General features: G+C 40.4%; 1 protein-coding gene across 1 annotated transcript in view; it reads left to right on the forward strand.

Annotated features, from left to right (window-relative positions):
- ARAP2 (ArfGAP with RhoGAP domain, ankyrin repeat and PH domain 2) overlaps positions 1 to 22,358 on the forward strand; it is a 419,396-nt gene that overhangs the window by 21,656 nt on the left and 375,382 nt on the right. Inside the window, exons 4-6 of the mRNA XM_089678380.1 lie at positions 7,142 to 7,221; positions 19,279 to 19,337; positions 20,948 to 21,244. Of these exons, the coding sequence (XP_089534506.1) occupies positions 7,142 to 7,221; positions 19,279 to 19,337; positions 20,948 to 21,244 (436 nt within the window). The remainder of the gene's footprint in view (positions 1 to 7,141; positions 7,222 to 19,278; positions 19,338 to 20,947; positions 21,245 to 22,358) is intronic.

Below are 22,358 nucleotides of genomic sequence, written 5' to 3' on the forward strand. Positions count from 1 at the left end.
ACGTGAAAGGGTCTAGAGAAGCCGCGGAGAACATTATGCTGCCTCTAACATCATTCAGCATTACCATTTTGGTAGTAGGTCAGTGATGGTCTGGGGAGGCATATCCATGGAGGAACACAGATCTCTACAGGCTAGACAATGGCACCCTGACTGCCATTGAGTATCGGGATGAAATCCTTGGACCCATTGTCAAACCCTACGCTGGTGCAGTGGGTCCTGGGTTCCTCCTGGTGCATGACAATGCCCGGCCTCATGTGTATGCAGTATGCAGGCAGTTCCTGGAGGATGAAGGAACTGATACCATTGAATGGCCTCCACGCTAGTCTGACCTAAATCCAATAGAACACCTGTAGGATATCATGTTTCGGTCCATCAGACACTCCCAAGTTGCACCTCAGACTGTCCAGGAGCTCAGTGATGCCCTGGTGCAGATCTGGGAGGAAATACCCCAGGACACCATCAATCATCTCATTAGGAGCATGCTTCGACGTTGTCAGGCATGCATACAAGCACATGGGGGCCATACAAACTACTGAGTACCATTTTGAGTTGCTGCAATGAAATTTCAGCAAAATGGACTAGCCTGCTGCATAATTTTTTCACTTTGATTTTGGGATGTGTTTGAATTCAGTCCTCTGTAGGTTGATAATTTTCATTTCCATCAAACGATGGGGCATCATTACATTCTTAACATATTACCCAGTCCATATCAGTATAGATATCCAGCATGATATTTTTCCCTGTTGAGATCTGATGTGTTTTAAAAAGGTTCCTTTAATTTTTTTGAGCAGTGTATGTACCAGAGAGTAGAGATCTTGGCCTCCTATTTTCTATATCTTTGTAGCTCCCCTGCTATAGGCTGGTTAAATTTAATGTACTATGTCTGAGCTTTAACCAGCTGAGCTGAAATGTATTTGGTGGTACTGGTCTGTAGAATGCAAAGGGCACTGTGATGAGGGGATGTGATTGCTAGTAGGGGCACTATTATATAAAGGGGACTGCACTGTAATCAATAATCATTACAGTGCAGTCCCCTCTACTATATCACAGTGCCCCTTTACATTACAGTGCAAAGGACCAACTCTGTGGAAATCCCATCACCAACAGCCTCTCAGCCCCCCCCCCGTTCCTGGAAAAATTGGTTGCTCAGTCTAAAATGCCCAGATCTATTTTAACCTGTTACCTGGGGAGTGGTAACACGGTGGGTAGCCTTTGGACAGGTAGGGGGACCCAGTTAATTCCATCAGATCCTTCGGGAGTCATCAATACATCTTGTTACCACCTGTTGATTATAGAGCTTAATAACTCAAGCTAAAATGTACGTACAAATTTATACCTGTAAGTCAGCAGCAACTCATTTTTGTCACCCTCCCTCTGCATGGCTTTTTCAAGGAGTTAATCAGAGACAAGCTATCTGGATATAGATTATTTTTGTCTCTCTTCAGATAACCATTATTGATTTAGGAGTAAGTCATAATTTATGAAATATTTATTTGTGAAACAAAGATTGTAAATATAGTAGAAAAAAACCTATGCAAACTCTTGGGTGTGTTTCAACTTGGACGCATCCCAATATAAAAGCAGAAGCTGTATACAGTAGCCCCCGCTTCCCTGTTATAACCACGTGTTATAGCAAGCACTGATTGTGATTGTGTATAATTTGTTACTAACTGCTACTGAAAATCACTCCTGAATGAGTCGTTCTGTCTACTAATTGTACATTTACCAGCAATAAATATTTATTGTAAAAAACAAAACAATTTAAAAAAAAGTATTCATTTTAAATTGTAAATAAATTCCCCAGGTGCTGTACCAGCAATATAGCTTTAGTGTCAGTGTTTAGTTAGTAGAATATTTGCTTCCATAAGCTTTAGGACTCGTTCACACCATGATGCAGAAACATCCTCTGCACGCGTTCTGCAAGGGCAAAGCAAAATCAATTGTTCTCTGTGTCCTGTTCACACCACAACACTAATATCCCATGCAGAGTTTTTCGTGTATAAAACTTATTGAAGCGTGCATGAAAACTGATGTAAACTGTTGTCTCTGCAAGTAAAATCTGCTTGTGAGTTTCCATCAGTTTTTCTGCACGTATGGTGTGAACAAGGCCTTAACCCCTTTACACCTAAGGGTAAAACAAATCTTAACGCCTAAGCACAATTTTACAACTTTGACATGTGTTAGTAAACCCATACATATCATCACAACTACTTTGTACATCCAGGTGGATTATACCTTGTTTTTACAGGAAAATTTGAGCTTTCATTTGGTGGCAAATGGTAATGGGTATCTCCTGAAAACTAGCCCAAAATAGTAAAAAAAAAGTTTTTTTTTAAATTTAGCTGTGTGTTTCTTGTTACTACCATAACCTACCTCCAAAGAACAACCCAAAATAAAGTTTCCAGCTCTTGATGATTGCAGCGATACCATATATGTGTATGTTGTTTGGTTTTTGTGCCTGTACTACAGTCCAGAAACAATAGTGCGCATTTTGTTTTTGTTTTTTTTTTACCTAAAACACACTGACACTAACTGACACTGATACCAATTTAAAAAAAATAAAAATCCTGACCTTTGACTCTGACCTTTGACCTTGACTCTTGACCCTGACCTTGACCCAAACACTAACCCTGACACTGAACTAGATCAAACTTTGATTTTGTTATTTTTTCTTTAGTTTTTATTTTATTTTTTCAATATTTATCTTTTTTTTTAACAAACAGTTTTTGTGTTTTGTTTCATCTATGCAAGGAGAGAGAGAGAGATACAATGTATCGCTCTATTTCATCCATAGAGGAAAAAAAAAACAAGGGGAGCGGGCTGTACAGTGACTGATCACTGTTATAGCCAATCAGAGGCTATCACAGCGATCATATGACCTGGAGTTGGATGTCCCAGGACCCGATCATTAGAATTGGACCTCGGGCTTTCAGTGACACGCGCTGTGCTCCCAGCACAAAGACAGATACACAAATATGCGGCCCCACGGAAAAAAGCCCAGTTCTGTGATGCTGCATATTTGTGTTACGTCGGTGAAGGGGTTAAATTAGAATTCCAGAGTAACACTCTCTAAGCTTAAAATGTATCCCACTCCCTTTCTAACACCTATACTAACTACCATGTAAAAGGAAGATGCAGATACTTACCTGTTTTCAGAGCGCTCCAGTTTGGTCATGTGATCTCCCCAGCAGTCGCTATAAGGGAGAGGAGAGAGCGATCCAATAATGGCTGGAATACCTTGGTGGTGACGTCATCCATAGAATTACTATGGGGCATCCCCTGTCTGCACTTCCTCCTCTCCCCTGAAGCTGCTGCTAGTTGAGAGAGAAGAACCAATCACGTGACTGGACTGGAGTGCGCTTAGGATAGGTAAGTGTAGGTCTTCGAAGGGGGGTGGGAGCAGTTTTAAGCTTAGCATTACCCAATAATTCTACTTTAAAGGCTGAACTTTAATCCAATACTTATTCTGTGCTCATTAAAACATAATAAATATTTTGCATAGAACAACCTGAATCTTCTTACAATAATCCTCCTGGAATCCCTTGAATCTTAGCATTCACAATGGATCAGCATTTTGACCACCTTAGGCTTCTGCTGCTGTTTTATTGTCCATTTGCAGCTTAGGGACAGTTTGGCAACAAAGGCATTTGTCTGGAGGAGCCCAAATGAACCCTCCTTATTTACGTTTGTAATGCAGCCAGGCTACATATAGGGTAATAAATATGTAGCAATTATCGGTATTACAATAATAAATAAGGAGGAGTCAGCTGGGCTTTAACTGTAGTCAAGAAATGTAACTGAGTTCACAATTCACTGACTTTATTCTGGTTCTTGGATCACAAGGCTAGCTAAGGAAATCATGGAGCAGGTAAAAAAGTGTGTGTGTGTGTGTATATATATATATATATATATATATATACAGTATATGTGAATTTAGCTGATTGCATGCAGCCCAGCTTTAAATTGAGAATTGAGCAGTGTTATGCATATAGTACTTACTGTGAAAAAATGTAGAATGCTTAAGCATTGCATGTACTATTTTTTCATTTTACCCATAGTACACAGCTTCCCTAGCATTATGGCTAATGCTGCTGACTTTATACACTACTTTCATTCTGGGAATCACATTGATCCCATTGGGATCAGGGCCACGTAAAGTTAGACTGCTGTCTCCAAATTTCTTTAGTGTTGCTTTGGGAATTCAAGTTTCCTCTGATAGTAAAACAAAATATACTGGCACATAAACTGGCTTAAAATGAATACTGACTGTAATGTTTGTGTGATAGACTGCATGAGCTATTATAATGTTAGCTTTATTGGTGCAGGGGCTGATATCATGCTTCAACGTACATTGTATAGATTATAATGATATTATATTAATACAACTGCAAGCTTTAGCATTTTTTAAGCAAAGAACACTGTGATTTACAGTATATCTAAATATAAAAGGCAATGAACCTATGATTTGGCATAACGGTCTTTAAAAATGTAACCATGTGTGTGATCTCTGTTCAGGAATGAGGATATGTATGATGGATTAGACTAGAAAACAAGCTCAGTGCATTACTCTAATAAGACCACAAGAGGTCCCAATAGACAGTGAAGATAAATTGTAACTCAGCACAAAAAATGCACAAATTGCAAAGAACCAGCAAATAACTGTCCATAAATAGTAAATAATCAGTTATCAAAAATCTGACATCATTGCATATAATACCTAAAAATCTCAAAGCATAAGATTGGGTAAATAAATATTTAAACATGAAGCTTGTATGTAATATAACCCTCATACAGTAATGAGGAAGTGTATGATGGATTATATTGTAAAATGCTATGCTGCACTACTCTTAGGAGATCATAAGAAATCCTAGAAGCCATTGAGAATAACACAAAAACACTACAATACAAGAAACCAGGAAATAACTGCACATGAACATTGGATACAATATATTATCAAACGTGTGACCTTGTTATCACTGCCAGAAAAAAAGGTTTAAATGGGAGCAGCTGTTTGCAATATACATTGTGGACTTTATAGTTTTCTTAAGGTAATTGATCAGTGCAAGATACCTAACTGAGCAAATCTTAAACATTTTTCCTAATCCAGTGTATCCAAATTCAGCTTCAAGACTGAGCTCTAAATCCCCCCCTACACCCAAATGTTTTTGTATTATAATGTATTTGTCTTTTTTAACTAGAAAGGGAATGTTGTGTGAAATATGCTTTTAATGCTTTTTTGTGTTTATGTTGGCACTCCTTACCAATCAAAGCACTATATCAGCTCTGGAATTGTTGATCTTGACAAGCCGTAATGACAGAGAGCAGATAGGAGAGGGGAATCAGCTTCTGGGGATTCTCTGCCTGTAGAGAAAATGTAACTGCTGAAGATGTCTGTTAGAGAAAGAGAGAGGGTGGAAGATGGAAACCAAGACTGCAATAAAAGTGTGCTTTTCTCTGTATCCAGCTATGAATGAAGGGGATTCGTATTCCTCCAAGCAAAGCAGGATGCTCAAAGAAGGACATTTGTTATTTTATGAGATTTATTATTATGTGCTGGTTTGTATGACTCTTAGAACTTCCCAAGCTGCCATCTTGCTTGTAAAGTGACTGGGGGGGGGGGATAGTGAAATCTTTCTCTCTTGACATAGTGACATACAGCTCCCTTGGGTCAATTCATCTTCAACATTAGTGGCTTATAAAACTGTACATAAATTCCTTAACCTCTACAGTGCTTTTCTATATTCCAACTCAGTCTACAGGTTCCTTTAGGTTAGTGAAGTGACTGCAATTGGTCATCAAACATTGAGGCAACCATTACAGAAAGACAAGGGATTTTGTCTTATTAATAAGGGAAGTGGCAGACAAGGGATATGCCTTATTAATAACCCAGCCCAAAATATATTGCTGCCAATTTCCTAAATAAACCAGACCAGCAATGATGGTTACATGAGGTCTCCATGTTGACCTTCTTCAGAAAATGCTGGTTGGTTTGTCTTTACGTTGACCCTCTAGTCTTACCAGTGTGGAACAAGTAGGAAGATCATACAATTTAGAGGAGAGTTAGAAATACTTACATTCACACTTGTTCAGGTTTGGAAGAATTGCATAAAACAGTCCACATGCATTAGAAGTCCTTAATATATTGCAATATTCTAAAATCAAAAAGACAAACTTTACAGCAGTGGCAGTCAACTTTCATAAAACAGGGGCAGCCCCTAACACCACCAAAGAGCCTGACATAATATTCTACAAAAAGCTGTCAGGGAATACAAACAAGCAACAAGAGATGGTTAGAGACTGTGGATATGCTTCAGGAGACTGGAGAAAGGCTTCATGAGTCTGCTAGAGATCCCTGCCCTATTGAAAATCAATGCTCCAAAATTTATTCTCCCTACAACTCCCTAAAATGAGTTTTGATATTTTTTGATATTTGAAATTTCACTTAACTGGATCTATTATACAAAAAAAACAGAGGGAAAAAAAATGAAAAAGGAAAAGGGATGTACAGCACAGAAGAAAGGAAAGTTTGGCCATACACTGATTGAATTTCAACTGATTTGGCCAATCGCACTGCATTTTGAGAACCGGTTTTGGGGTGTCGTCAACTTAGCGTTGAGCGAGAAACACACAGGAATCATTGTGAATCCCATACTGCATCAGTGTGAACTGGGGCTAAAGAGACAGCTTTGTAGAGGGACAGTCTCAGTACAAAGACTATGGGGTTGATTTACTAAAGGGAAATACTGTGCACTTTGCACAGTGCAGGTGCAGCAAAGCGTAGTAAATGACTTTGCAAAGAATACCCAATTACAGTACATGCAAGGAAACAAAAACAGCATTTTTGCTTGCACATGATTGGATGATGGAAGTCAGCAGAGCTTCTGCTCATTTGCTAAGAGCAACTACTGAAGCAGAGTGCAACTGCAGCTTGAAAAGTGCACAATCTATTTTACCTTTAGTAAATCAACCCCTTTATTTCATATGCAAAGTGTGTACTTTCTGTATAAATACATCCAGGTTTTGTGCTTGATGTTTATGGTTAACATTGCGCAAGATTCAAGTTCATCTCTGTCTTTTTGTAGACACTGATGTGTGTGAATTGTATTCAGAATGTGATTATTCATTTATTTAATTAATGCAGAGCAATCTGGAGATGAAAGCAGTAATCCAATCTCACCATATGAAGAGACATTCTTTTTCAGCAATTCAGAGAGCACAAAGGTATGTTATATCTTATATGTCAGTGCAAATGAGGTGCTAGAATATTTGAGAATAGCATTATAAACAATGTCTTCTCTGCCCTGAAAGTAAAAATGAATGTCACATTGCAAGTAACAAGTTTGCAACAAGTTTTGTTAATGTTTAAAATTATATGTATTACTTTATTTTAATTTAGCTGTTCAATGCGCTCACAGTAAAACTATGGTGACATTGTAGTCTTATTTCAGGTGTTGACTGCTTATTGAGGGTTTTTAATAAAGTTTCCCTGCACAATATTTGTAAAGTAACTTGCTTTAGTAGTTATATATAATTGCTATATAAGACTTTTTTTTATTTTATTGTGAATCAAAATGACCTTTTAGTTCAGTTGTCTACCAGTTATGATTGTCATATACTGACTAGAAAAATCAAGCTTGGCTTCCTTGTACAAAGGGCGTTCAAGTCAAACCAAGACTTTTGAGTTTATATAATAAAAGAACAAATTTCAAGAAGTGGAAAGTGCATTTATTTTTCGACATACTCCTCTGCTACATTTATTCACTCATCCCAACCTTTAGCTAACGCTTGGAAAGCTTCGGCATAGAAAGATTTGTCAGTACGCCTGAACCATCCTAGGACAGCCTGCTTCACTTCTTCATCATTGTGTTCACTGTTCCCACAGAAAGAATTGTGTCTTGTGCAATTTCATGACAGGTTATGCGGCAATTATCCAGAATCAGACGTTCCATACGCTGAATGTTCACAAGAATGACCAAGATTGTCACTGATGGAGATACAGCCTTCTTTGAAATGTGTACACCATTCAAATGTCTTACTGTGGATGAGCATCTCATCATTGTACTGTGCTTAAAGTCTTCTGTAGATATCTGCAGATTTTATGTCTTCATTCACAAGAAACTTCATCACCACATGTTTTTACTGTTGTCTGCCATCTTGATTAGCGGTCTCTGGACTGGCCCCTGACATATGCGCTGCCTCTCAGTAATAGGACACACTTGCCTCATACTACTGCATTTAGAACCGCCACACTGGCATCCCTTTTTATACCTGGAAAATGAAAAGTCCCGGTTTGACTTGAATGTCCCTCCTTCGTATATCATTTTGTATGTTATCACACAGAAGTTTCTCAGAGTTATGTTATTTCCTGCCCACGTGATTAGTTCACTGCTTTATTTAGTACTTTGCTCTTGTTAATATATTGGAACTGATCATATTACTCTAGTAGTTAGCCACTCCAGCTCAGCTAAAAAGATGTGGTTTCAGAAATTAGGAACTAAAGTGGTTCTAAAACCTGGATATCTTCTTACCTTAATGTATTCCCTGCATTAAGGTAAAAATGTCCCAGTGCTTGTATTGTCTGCTCATCCTCTTTATATTTACCTGAGTCTTGATCATGTGCTGTGCCCATTTCTCTCTGCTTGGAGACAGCAACAGGAGCCATTGGCTCCCGCTGCTGTCAATCAAATCCTGCGCATAGAGGTGGGGCTGAGTGGAACAAATTATATATACCCATGCGTAAATCACATGTTAACACTAAAACATCTGGATGAACCCTCTGCACACTGCTATATACTGCTACTAGCAAACTTTACCAAAAAAACAGATTTTCGATTCACATACAGTATATTGCAATGCATGATTAAGTAATCCCTGTATGACTAGTCCCTAATCTACTCAGCAAAATGCAAATTTTTCAATGGATATAGTGCCAGTATGGGGCAAATAGACAAAAGGTGTATGAGGTTCCCGTCTGGCCAATGAGCTGCAATGCAATATAAACAAAATATACCTGTGTCGAAATCCTAATAGCTTCTATGTTTATATTCCATCAGGTGATAATGGGCTGTGACCACATTTTAACACAGAACCACCTGGATGAAGCCTATGCACACTGTTATATACCCCTACTAGCAAATTTTGCAACAAAAAAGGGATTTTAGTTCACATATATTGCACTACATGATTAAGCTGGCCAACTATGTCAGAGTAAACCTTCTATGAACAGTCCCTACTCTGCTCTGCAAAACGCAAATGCTCCAGTGGATATGATGCCAGTATGGGGCAGATAGACACATGTTGTAAGAGAGCTACAAGGTTCAGCTCTGGCTGCTAATGTGCAATATGGTAGATATAAAATATATCTGTGTGTTCAATTAATCCAGTGTTTCTCAACCTTTTTTCACTCAAGGCACTCTTTGAAATAATGCACAGTCTTGAGGAACCCCATTGTAAAATGTAAAAAGCAAAACTAACAGTTTTAAATAATGTAGCGGCATTCACACACATAAGACACCCAACATTAGAGATGATTTCTTTTTACTATTGATTTCTGGATTTCTGGATATGTTTTGCATCTGTATATATAGATGTGTGTTTGCAATGTAGCTTAATGTTTTTAACTCATTCCACTCTTGGTTTATAGTGTGTTCTCTGTGCATCAGTCTTTTGCAGCATTGATTTATCTATCTTTCTCATATTCATGCTTGAACCTATGGAATTACATACCATATATCAATTTTACTCTCTAATCATGTTCTTCGCAGTGTATTTCTATAATCACACTTCTTGCAACGGGATTTATGATTGTTTATGAGATTACATATAGTTCAATATCTCTGTCACTATATTCACGTTTGTAAATATATATATATATATATATATATATATATATACTGTTTTCCTGTACTACTTTGTTTGTGCTACATACGTTTTCTATTGATCCTTTATTTCTCTCTATTGATGCAGTCTACTTTCTCCACTGCAGGTGACGCTCAACCACGGTGGCATGGTAGCTGGAGAGGAAGTCAGGAGGGACAATGTTCCTCTATGGTTTCCTGGTTCACTGGGGAAGCTATCTGGTTGGATGCTTGGGCCACCTTGAGTCAGGCAGAGTCTCTTTTTAAGACCCTGGCTCCTGGGTTTGAGGAGCATTTTGCGAGTAGGTAGTGTGGGGATAGGTCACCCATTAGTCAGGGAAAGTGAAAAGTGGTAGGAAAAGGTTCCAGATCAGCAGAGACAGAATAGGGGCATGCCATCCTCCATAGAATCCTCCCATTTGGGTACAGACCAGCCAAGCCACATTCCACCCTCTGAGACAGATGCTGTTGGCATGTCCAGGACCTGCTCTGTTCTACATTGCCATTACAACCTGTGAGTGTTCCCGGTTGGGTACCTTCTCGCTGGGCTGTTTGCAAAGTTGAACTCTGACGTTAATACAAGTTCTGTTACTGTAACTGGACTCTGTGTATTTACTACCACTGCACCACACTGCACCTGCCAACAGATGTATAGTAATAAACAAATGTGCTTGGGTTCTATTTGCACAGGGCGTTCATGGAGTTGGTTAAAATGGGAAACCTTACTGCAAACTCCATTGAAGCTATTGGGAGGTGAATTTTGAAAATTAATTCTCTGTGTTCAAGATTAATATGCAAGGGATTATACTAATGCAAAAAAAATGACAGCATAACCTAAATAAAATTTTTATTCTCTGGTTTCCTTCTGCTTGTTAACAATGCGACTGGGGGATCCCAGGTGATGCCATTGAGCATCCTACTGACCCGCCAACACAAACCTAATGACTCATGCATAATGATCCTGCTCCCTTTGCTACTCTCTCTGCAATTGACAGCTTGTTGGCAGGCTGCTGAACATCAACAGACTGGCCCGTATTGCTGGCTGATGTCATTGACCAAATATAGCCATCACCATGTTTGGTCAATTAAATCACCCAGGATGCCTTCTAGCTTGTGTACGAATAAGTCAGCAAGTAGTGGGATGGTGGTTGCTACGACATTGGATGCAGCCTGCATTCCACCAACCAATGATGTTGCATGGCCAAAACAGTCTTTCATTTATCAGTGGTAATACTGCTGCTAAATGTATGACTTCCTGCTGTACTAGCAGTCATTTTGTTTGCCCATTTGTGTATTGCAAACAGCAGGAGTTTGCTGCAAATCCTGGAATGCAGAGATCTTGAACCCCATCGCTATTGAAATACTGAATGTCATATAATGTAGTGCTGTGATAGTTTGATTGACAATGACATGCGAAAAGGGTACCCAAATGCATTACACATCTTTTTAGAAACAGATAAAGCTTAATTTTTGGTGGTATTACTGGGTATTTATTTTTTGCTATACAAAAATATATATATAAAATTGACAGGAGAGTATAGCTCCAGCATACCACGTCCACCAACTTCTTCCTTTAAACCAAAGGGATCAATACTCACATTTCCAATGGTTCCTCAATGGCGCCAGTATCTTCTCTTGTGTGCCAATTTTTGGCCCTCCAGGAGAGCAGGATGACGTCACTCCCGCACACAGGCATCAGTTTACATTCCTGATGCAGGTAGGTATAGTTTATTGCAGATGATAGATTGCATGTTTCTTCTGCAATACAAAACCTGCCTGCTCACAGTATGTAACAGCAGAACTTTAGCTCCGTTTTAAAATGTACAGTGATAGTCAAATAGTTAAAATATCCTTTACATTCAGTGACTGCCACCAAACATCCACATGCTGGGGTACTCGCTGATTTCTTATAAACACACACATACAGATTCATAAATCGCTCATGCAAAGCATTTTTACCTACTGGTCAGCTTCTCATAGTGGCACTCTGTTTTGGTTTTTAACGACTTACCTACAGAGCACTTTTACCCCCTTCCTGCCCAGGCCAATTTTCAGCTTTCAGCACTGTCACACTTTTAATGACAATTGCCCGATCATTCAACACTGTACCTAAACACATTTTTAAACATTTTTTTGAGACAGATAGAGCTTTCATTTGGTGGTATTCAATCACCACTCAGTCTTTTAGTTTTGCTAAACAAACTAAAAAAGACTGACAATTTTTGAAAAAAAAAATGTTTTTTCTTAGTTTCTGTTATAAAATTTTGTAAATAAGTAATTTTTCTCCTTCACTGATGTGCGCTAATGAGGGCACTGATAGGTGGCACTGATGAGGAGGTGGTGGCAGTGATGGGCACTGATAGGCGGCACTGATGAGGAGGCACTGATGGGCATTGACAGGCATCACTTGTGGGCATTGACAGGCATCACCGATGGACACTGAAAGGCAGCACTCATATATGGCACTGATAGACGCACTGATGGGCACTGATAGGTGGCACTGACTGACACTGATATGTGGCACTGATTGGAACTGTTAGGCGGCACTGACTGGAACTGTTAGGCGGCACTAATAGGTGGCACTGATGAGCACTGGTAGATGGCACTTACTGGCACTGATAGGTGGCATTGACTGGCACTGATAGGTGGCACTTATTGGCAGCCCTGATAGGCAACACTGACTGGCACTGATAGGTGGCACTGACTGGCACTGATAGTTGGCACTGAAAGGCAGCTCTGATGGGCTCTGATATGTGACATTGATGTGCACTGGTAGGCACTAATATGTGGCATTGATGTGCACTGATGAGCACTGGTATGTGGCACTGATGGGCATGTACAGGTGGCATTGATGGGCACTGACAGGTGGCATTGATGTGCACTGATGAGCACTGGTATGTGGCACTGATGGGCACGTACAGGTGGCATTGATGGGCACTGACAGGTGGCATTGATGGGCACTGACAGGTGGCACTAATGGGGCTGATGATCAGTGTAGATGTCCCCTCTGAGGAATGCCAATTACCAGCTCTCCTCTCCTCACGTGCTGTCAGAGTGAAGAGAAGACTGCCGATAACCAGCATTTCCTGTTCACATATGATCAGCTGTGATTGGACACATGACAGAACCAACATCATCGGCTCTTTACTCTGATCGGTGATCTGCTATGTCCCAGGGACACAGTGCACCACCGATCACCGTGCCATCTGCTCCTGGGGGCGCCTGCACAGTTAGAGTGAGAGGACGTCATATGACGTCTTCCCAGAACTAGAGAATCACCGCCCTCCCATCATTTCCTTATATGGCAGGCGGGAGGTGGTTAAATTACCAATGCATGTGTGTGTGTGTGTGTGATGATAAGATGCAGGTGAGTATCCATGTGTGTAGGTATTTGGTGGCAGTCATTAAACGCTTTATTTGGATTTGATATTCAACTGATAGTTTGAGCTTCAGCTGAGTGTTTCTTTTGATCTAAAGGGGGGGCAGAGCTGTCAGAACTACACTCACCGGCCATTTTATTAGGTACACCTGTTCAATTACTTGGTAACACAAATTGCTAATCAGCCAATCACATGGCAGCAACTCAATGCATTTAGGCATCTAGACTTGAAGACAACTTGTTGCATTTCAAACCGAGCATCAGAATGGGGAAGAAAGGGAATGTAAGTGACTTTGAACGTGGCATGGTTGTTGGTCTGGTGCACATGGTGCTGGATAGGCTGGTCTGAGTATTTCAAAAACTACTGATCTTCTGGGATTTTCATGCACAACCATTTCTAGGGTTTACAGAGAATTGTCAGAAAAAAGAGAAAATATCCAGTGAGTGGCAGTTGTGTGGACAAAAATGCCTTGTTGCTGTCAGAGGAGAATGGGCAGATTGATTCAGCTATGACATTCAGATGGTAGGGTCAGAATTTGGCATAACCATGAAAGCATGGATCCCTCCTGCCTTTTATCAACGGTTCAGGCTGGTGGTGGTGGTGTAATGGTGCGGGGGATATTTTCTTGGCACTAGTAAGGTGTACCTAATAAAGTGGCCAGTGAGTCTATCTATCTATCTATCTATCTATCTATCTATCTATCTATCTATCTATCTATCTATCTATCTATAATATATGTATAATGGTTATGTTGTTATTTCCTGCTATTGCATTTTAATTAAATAATTCATACAACAAAACATTCAGAGAAAGACAAAAATCAATGAAATTATAATACATTCATACATTCAAGATCGGAAGTGACAAATAGCATACGCATTGAATACTTAAGAGGTTTTCTGGTATTTGCTTAATTTTGCATGATGCTTGTAGTAAGTCCAAGATGCTTCATGCATTTTAATAAATAAAACATATTGACTGCATTTCCTTTTCATGTATCAAGGGAACGGGAAAAGATAGAGATTAAACGATGGGTCAGAACCTTTCATGCTGACATGTTTAGAACTGACTAAGACAGTAGTTAGAGAGATGTAAGGAAATGGTAACTGGTACAGTATTTCAAATAACTGCATGACATTTGGGATATGACAGGTAAGGGAATAGTCAAACAGCAATTCTAAAGCCTGAGGAAATTTTACCTACATTTTAAAGTAATGAAGTTTATGTGCTACAACACTTACCTTTTTCCCACTAGTAGGATGGCTGGACCCCCATGGGAAACATGAATCAGGGTATAACATTGTCTCCTGAATATTAATAATGCTAAATATAGTCAAAAGTCTCCCACAGTGTAAAAACATATATTAATCATACAGTAGAGGACACAGGCTGAGTATTCATAGACCCTGGGTTATAGACTGGTACCTTCAGGTGATAGGACACTAGCAAGGTTTTGAGGACACTTTCCCTGGGCTTCCCCCCTGTAAACCTACCCCATTCAGTAAGCTAAAGAAAGTGAAGAATGTTACATCGCTAGTTCATAACACTGTCAAAGTCCATACTTATGTTCAAGGGAAAGTGGTTAGGCATCAAAGTTTTGGCTATGCACAGCCCATCAAAACATCAGGCAACACTTTGTATTGCTGCTGACACTCATATGGATGTAGTGCTGTCTGGTGCACATAGTTGTTTAGAGTACTTAGAGGCTTGCTAGGAGCCTGGGCTTAGTCAGAGGGTTACTTCAGGTTGGGGCTGGAGGGTTCTACAGGTCAGTCCTCGGGTACCTCCCCCACTCTAGAAGTTTGGAGAAGCTTCTAGAAGTCAGTAGACTGAGGTGAGGAGGATTTGATCTGCATATTTATGGGAGTCTGTCCAGTCTCAGGCAGGAGGCCTGGCAGTGTGGCAGAGCAGCCCATAAATATGATAGAGCCTGGCCAGATGGGGAGTTGGGTGGAAGATGGAGCACTGAGAGGTGCTTTTGTGTAGCCTTGGAGGGGACTCCAGAGAAGAGGGGTCTTGCTTCCAGGCTGTAAGCTGGAAACTAGAGGAGGAGAGCTGAATGAAGGAGCTCCACTGCCCTGCAGTCCATCTGGGTAAGGACAGACTGCCAAGCTCGGAGAGGAACCAGCCCAGCTACAGAGGCCTGAAATTAGTTCTATCCATAGCTGCAGGACAAGGGCAGTGTGAGTACCTCTACCCCTCCGTCGCCTAGAAGGGAAAAGTCTACTGGATGCAAGTTCTGGCAAGTCTTCAGGGGACAGTTCATAGCTTACCCAATTCCTTGTCCTGAAATCAGATACTATAGCCAGGTGGACTGGTATTTTGAACACTTAGGGGACTTAGAGCTCCTACAAGTTGAGACTTTGCTAAAATCCAGTCAAGGGGACTCAGAGCTCCTGCAAGTTGCTGTACTTTGCGGAAGAGGCTGTCAGTGTTCCAGCTGGACCACAGTCATTTATCTGGCATTGCTGTAGCATTTTTTAGAGAAGGAAGCTGTCCTCAAACTGTTATTCTGCAATCAAATTGGACATCCCATAAACACTTTACCCTATCCAAGGAAAATTCCCTAATAAAACTAAAAAACAAGCACATGGACTGTTTCTTGTTTCTGGATGCAAGTGGAAAATGCATGTTGCCAAGCTGTCAGGGCTCCCGGGTGTGACCAGAGGTATGTGACTGACGCAGGGAAACGCAGACTTCAGATATGTTATAAACAATATAATTTATTAACACTAACAATACAAACATAAACGCAGTGCAATACTAAAACATAACACAGTGCAAACAAACCAAACCAACCACCCACAGATAACAGTACATACAATGCAAGCGTCGTCAGGCAGGCCGGGTCAATATCAATCGGGCAGGTAGGTACAGGGGGAGCAAGCGGAGAATGGTCGGGGTCACAGGCCAGGTTAAGCAGGTAGCGGGCAGCGTGGTACAGAGGGTCAGGCAGAGGGATGGTCAGGGTCACAAGCCAGGGATCAGAACAGGAGAAGTCAGCAGAGGTCAGAATCAAGCAGGGTCAGCAACAAGACAGGAACAGGAACGCAGGTTTACAAGATACAGGGCCCAGGAAAAACACACACCAAGGCAGAGTCTGCAGGTCTGAATGTCCCTTAAATACACCAGTATAATTAGTTCCAGGTGTTTGACTGGCTGCAAGGTTGAGTCTCTGATTGTTGGGAGCACCCGCTGGCCAGCCCTGGTACTGCAGCTCATAAGGCAGGTGAGTCCCACTATTGCTGGCCAGTCCATTCCTGACACAAGCTTTGCAGGAAGTAAAGGGGAATCCAAAATCAGGGGATCTCAAGAGGGTAGCACTACTTGAAAAATTCCTAAACACTTTCCCTTGGATGCACATTCCTTCTGTTGCCTGATCCCTATTGTGTATTAAGTATCTACCTTTAGCAGCACATAGAATGTGAGACCGAGTGTCAATATTTGATAGGACAAGGTTACCTAGAGAAGTGTACTTTTCTATTTTTTAAGCTGCCTTCCTTTTTTCTATGATTTGTTTTTTATGTTATATTACATTGATACTATGATTAAATCCATTTTATTTTTTGCTACAAACCTTTTTTATGCTTATAAATCATTTCTAATTGAAATGTCTAATTTCGGTTAAAAATAACTTTTATTTCTTAGTTATTTCTAATTTAAATTAAAGTGGTTCAAAAGCAAAAACATTTTTACCTTAATGCAATCGCTGCATTAAAGGATAAATCCACGTTTTGGGAAAAAAATAAATGCACAGGAAACTGTGAATGAATGACGAGGTCTTGTGGGGAGAGCCCCCATAGCCGCATTATTTTTAGATAGTGACAGCTATTTGAATTGCCAGGCTGTGATGGCATCACACCTGCGCATGCACACAAGAGTCCTTATTGTGACAAAGCACTCTTTGCAATCATGGCACACGCAGTATGTCCTGAATGCAGAGTGAACTGTGCTGGTGCCAGTAATGTGATCGGCTAGAGCCGATGTGAAGATCTATTAAATGGTACAAGTTTAGCAGTTTTCAAGGTACCTACAGGTAAGACTTATTACAAACTTAGCTGTGGGGCAATATTTAAAACAGGAGTTTAACAAGGATGGTGACCTTATTTTTGTTCTGTTGCTCTGTCATTGTCCAGTAAAGGTTACATTTTATGACTGGCTGGATAAAATTACAAATACTTTGATAGGTACACCAGCTCTTGTAGTTCAAATGTACTTTTAGCAGGCTGCCTGAAGCACATACACCTATCAGCGTTAGCTATTTGACCACTGACAAAGTCAATAACATTGATTATCTTATTACAATGATAGCTGAAAGTGGGTGGGATCTATTAGGCAGCAAGTAAACATGTTGTTCCTGGAGTTGATGTGTTGAAAGCAGAAAAAAGGGCAAGGATTTGCACAACTTTGTCAAGGGCCAGTTTGTGATGACTAGATGACTAGTCAGAACCTACCAAAAGTGGTCTAAGGAAGGAAAAACAGAGAGAGGGTCATGCGAGGCCAGGGCACAACAGAGGAGCTACTGTGGTTTAAGTTTCTGAAAAATGTTAATGCTGGTTCCGATAGAATGATATCACAACACACAATGCATTGAATTTTGTTGTGTATGGGGCTGCGTAGCCGTAGACTGGTAAGGGTGCCCATAGTGACCCGTGTCCACAGCCAAATACACCTACAATGGGCGCATGAGAAACAGAACTGGAACACAGGGCCAATAGAAGAGGGTGACCTGGTCTGATGAATTAAAGAATGGTTGGAGGAACACAACAACAAGTTTGAAGTGTTAACTTGGCCTCCAAAGTTCAATCCAGTTGAGCACCTGTGGGATGTGCTAGAAAAACAAGTCAGATTCATGGAGGCCCCACTTCACAACTTACCAAAACCTACAGGACTTAAGAATCTGCCACTGATCACTTTTCTAATGAGTTGTTTAAAGTGGCCTTGTCAATCACATAAATAATCCAAGTGGAGTTTCTGTGCAACAGAACAGCTAAAATACTTACCTTTCTGGTGGCTTGTCTCTCCTAGCTTCACTCCATTTGATCACTGTAGTCACCATAAGACGCTGCAGTATATAATACTTCAAAGAGTGCTAGATGCCCTTGTCCCTTGCCATGTTCTGTGGTTCTGTCATCTGAACCTTACATCATTGCTGTGTCCTGCAGTGAAAATAGGGGTCAGACAAAGATATAGGGTCAGAGGCAGGAGGCACAGGCATACACCACTCCAGAAAGCATTGAATGCTTGTTGAGTAAGAGATACAGGCCACCGAAAAAGGTAACACAGAAAAGGTAACATCGCTTCAGGTTGGTACACTCTGCCCCATATGCGGTGTACAAGTAGAGGTGCCCATCCGGCTCACTTCCGAGATGCAAGATATCTAGGATAGGATGGCTGCACACTCCACTGGAAATGCCAATTATTTATTGAAATTCAATTTAAAAACATCACTGCACAACAATTAAAAGCGGAGCTGTGTGTGAGAAGCGTCAACATTCCTACCTGTCCGTGCTCTTGTGCTATAATGTTTTTAACTTGAATTTCAATAAAGATTTGGAGTTTCCAGTGGAGTGTGAGGCCATCCTATCTGACATAGCACCGAAAAGTTTTGTATTAATTTATCAGTGGACAGATCCCTTACTGAGTCCACCTCAGTTGACAGTTGACATGTTTCTTCTGTGCAGTTACTGGACAGAAAGTTAGCTGTATGCTTGAAAATCAATTTCTTTCTGTTTTACACTGCCTTCTGAAAAGCTTCTGAAACTGTAATACAATAATCAAAGAGTGTTAATAACAACACACCTGCATAAATCAATTTGCTTGGCAGTCTTCATTAGCAACTTTACAATCATAACTAGACTTGTAATAATGATAGCTGTATATGTAACTTTAAAGTTCAGTTCTGAAAGAGATCCAATGTGCATAAAAACAGAAATACTGTAGGTACGTGAACATATTGCTGTGCATCACACAATTTATGCATTTAGAAATATGAATAAATTAAAATATATGTTTGAATTCTTTTCTCTTTTTATTTTCAGGAAGCTACCGGTGATACATCTCCAGTTATTTGCAGTGATGGAACTGGAAGTAGTGAAAGGTAAAATTAAGGAGTACCTCCAGACAAGTGAAGTTAGTTAGTGCAGTGTTTCTCAACCTTTTTTCAGCCAAGGCAATCTTTATAATTTTGCACAATCTCAAGACACCCATTCTAAAACGTAAAAAAACTAAACTAATAGTTTTCCATAATGCAGCAACACCCACACACATAGGACACCCAATATTAGAGGTGACTTAGTCTTATAAAGCAAACACACCTTTGCACACGGGTAGTAATGACTAGTAGTTCAATGTTTCTCTTCTCCCTCAGTTTCTCTCCCTCACTCAGCTAATGTAACCCCAGTGTGGACAAAGAGGAGCGGAACAAGGATGCTGTACAGGCACCCAGCGTCCTCCTTATCAACTGATGATTTCATTGGTTGTTAGGATGCTGGTGGCTAGGAGGTTGTAATGGTGCACAATAAAAGCCTGTGGCTTTGTGTAACTAAAAGGCAGACTTGTTCCACCTGCTGGCTTGTATACAATTTTCGGACAATTTTTTGGCATTTTGCCTGGACACCCTGGTTGAGAAAGTTAGTGCACTGCTTTTCAGGAAACATTGTAGGCATTCTATGCTGTGAAAGACCACTAAGTGTGAGCTTTATACTGTATGTCATATCCATCAGGAGTCCACATTTGTCCAAGGGATATGTCAGAAAAGTTTTGGCCGATCAGCGGCTGCAGTCAAGATCAATGTATTCTGACAGTGATGTCTGCAGCTATTAGAATGCAATTTCTCAGCAGGGATGATTCCTACATTCACCTCATTTATGTCTATTTTTTTCCTTTTTGTTTATTTTTTGTTCAGCACTGTTATATGTTTATATTCATAGCCATTTAGAATAGTTTGACAATTAATTTTAGCTAGCTACAAAGAACCCAGAAACCATGTGTACAACTTCCAGTTTCATGTATCAGGGAAGAAGCTAATGGAGCTCAGTGTCCTTCAATAGAGGACAAATGAGACATCAGGGGTCTAATATCCTGTGACATAACAAAATGGAAATACCACAATTTTATTTTCTAGGGCCTCTGCTTTTCTCTGCAAAACTGTGCTGCCAGCAGAAAGGTTAAGTGCAAATGTTAATGTGTAACCAGACTGTACTTTTTAACTTTGTTAAAACGATGTTATACCCAAATCCTGAATAGAATAAAATCAATAAACTATAAATTAAACAAAGGGCCAATTTACCATCCCTCTTCGGCTGGCCTGGGGCCACACTATGGCCATTGGAACTAGAAAATGACCCAGCATCAGTGGGAGTAAACAGTGCATTATGGTTGATTATCAGTTGGAGTAAAGAAAAACATATCGCTTGTTGTCAGTAGGAGGGGGAATAGTGCCCCATCTTTGGTATTAGGGAGAGGAATAGTGCCCCATCATTGGTGTCAGTGGAAAGGAAAGTGCCCCATCATTGGTGTGAGTCTAAGGAATACCACCCCATCATTGGTGTCAGTAAAAGAAATAATAACTCATCGTTGGTGTCAGTAGGAGGAGTAGTGCCCCAAGGGTCAGATTAAGATAAGCAAAGTGCCACAATTTGGACACCATTAAAATATATGAACTATATAATAATTATTTTTGTAACTTTTTTGATATCTGTTTAATAGCCTACCACAAAACCCACAGTGTACAACTCCATCGATTGCTATGCCTTCAGAAGTGAACAGTGGCTCAGAAGAATCAATATATTCTACCTTGGAGGAATGCGCACGTGATGTGGGATTAAAGCCTGCTGAGGACCTCAGAAGTCAATCAGATAGCCATTCCCAGACTAATACTATCAGTAGCCATTCATCAGAATCAGGATTGCAAGAAGAATTCTCAATCACTCCGTATGCAAGCTTCTATGGACCATGTAAAATGATAAGTAAAGCTGGATGGTTAGATAAACTTTCACCTCACAGGTGAGATAGAAGGTTTATATTCTGAATTATTGGGGTATTTGAATTCAGTTTATGTTTGTAGAGCAGTGAGGTTACAATTAGTCATTCTTATGCCTTGTTTGGGTACAATTTGTGGTTATATATAAGTTCTTCATTTTAATATAGCCCCAAGTATTGCAAATTTTTGGCAAATTTTGGAACTGCTTAGAGTACAAATAATAAATACATAAGCAGTATAATAAATGTGTTCATACATAAGGTAATGAGAAGCATGTGTGTATATGTATGCATATACCATATTTTTCGCTCCATAAGACGCACCTGACCATAAGACGCACCTAGGTTTTAGAGGAGGAAAACAAGAAAAAAATATTCTGAACCAATGGCCTGCAGACATAGTACAGGAAATGACTAGAGACTGCGGATGTACTACAGGAGATGATAAGAGACTGCAGACATAGTACAAGAGATGACCAGAGACTGAAGACATAGTGCAGGAGATGACCAGAGACTGCAGACATAGTAGTACAGGAGATGACCAGAGACAGTGGACAGAGTACAGGAGATGACCAGAGACTGCAGACATAGTGCAGGAGATGACCAGAGACTGCAGACATAGTGCAGGAGATGACCAGAGACTGCAGACACAATACAGGAGATGAGCAGAGACTGCAGACACAATACAGGAGATGACCAGAGACTGCAGACACAATACAGGAGATGAGCAGAGACTGCAGACATAGTACAGGAGATGACCAGAGACTGCAGACACAATACAGGAGATGAGCAGAGACTGCAGACATAGTACAGGAGATGACCAGACTACTGTGGACAGAGTACAGGAGATGACCGGAGACTGCAGACATAGTGCAGGAGATGACCAGAGACTGCAGACATAGTACAGGAGATGACCAGAGACTGCAAACATAGTACAGGAGATGACCAGAGACTGCAGACACAATACAGGAGATGACCAGAGACTGCAGACACAATACAGGAGATGATCAGAGACTGCAGACATAGTACAGGAGATGACCAGACTACTGCGGACAGAGTACAGGAGATGGCCATAGACTGCAGACATAGTGCAGGAGATGACCAGAGACTGCAGACATAGTGCAGGAAATGATCAGAG

This window comes from Staurois parvus, unplaced genomic scaffold (genome assembly GCF_062004578.1).
Source record: "Staurois parvus isolate SC_StPar_1 unplaced genomic scaffold, SC_StPar_1.0 ptg000204l, whole genome shotgun sequence".
NCBI lineage: Eukaryota > Metazoa > Chordata > Amphibia > Anura > Ranidae > Staurois > Staurois parvus.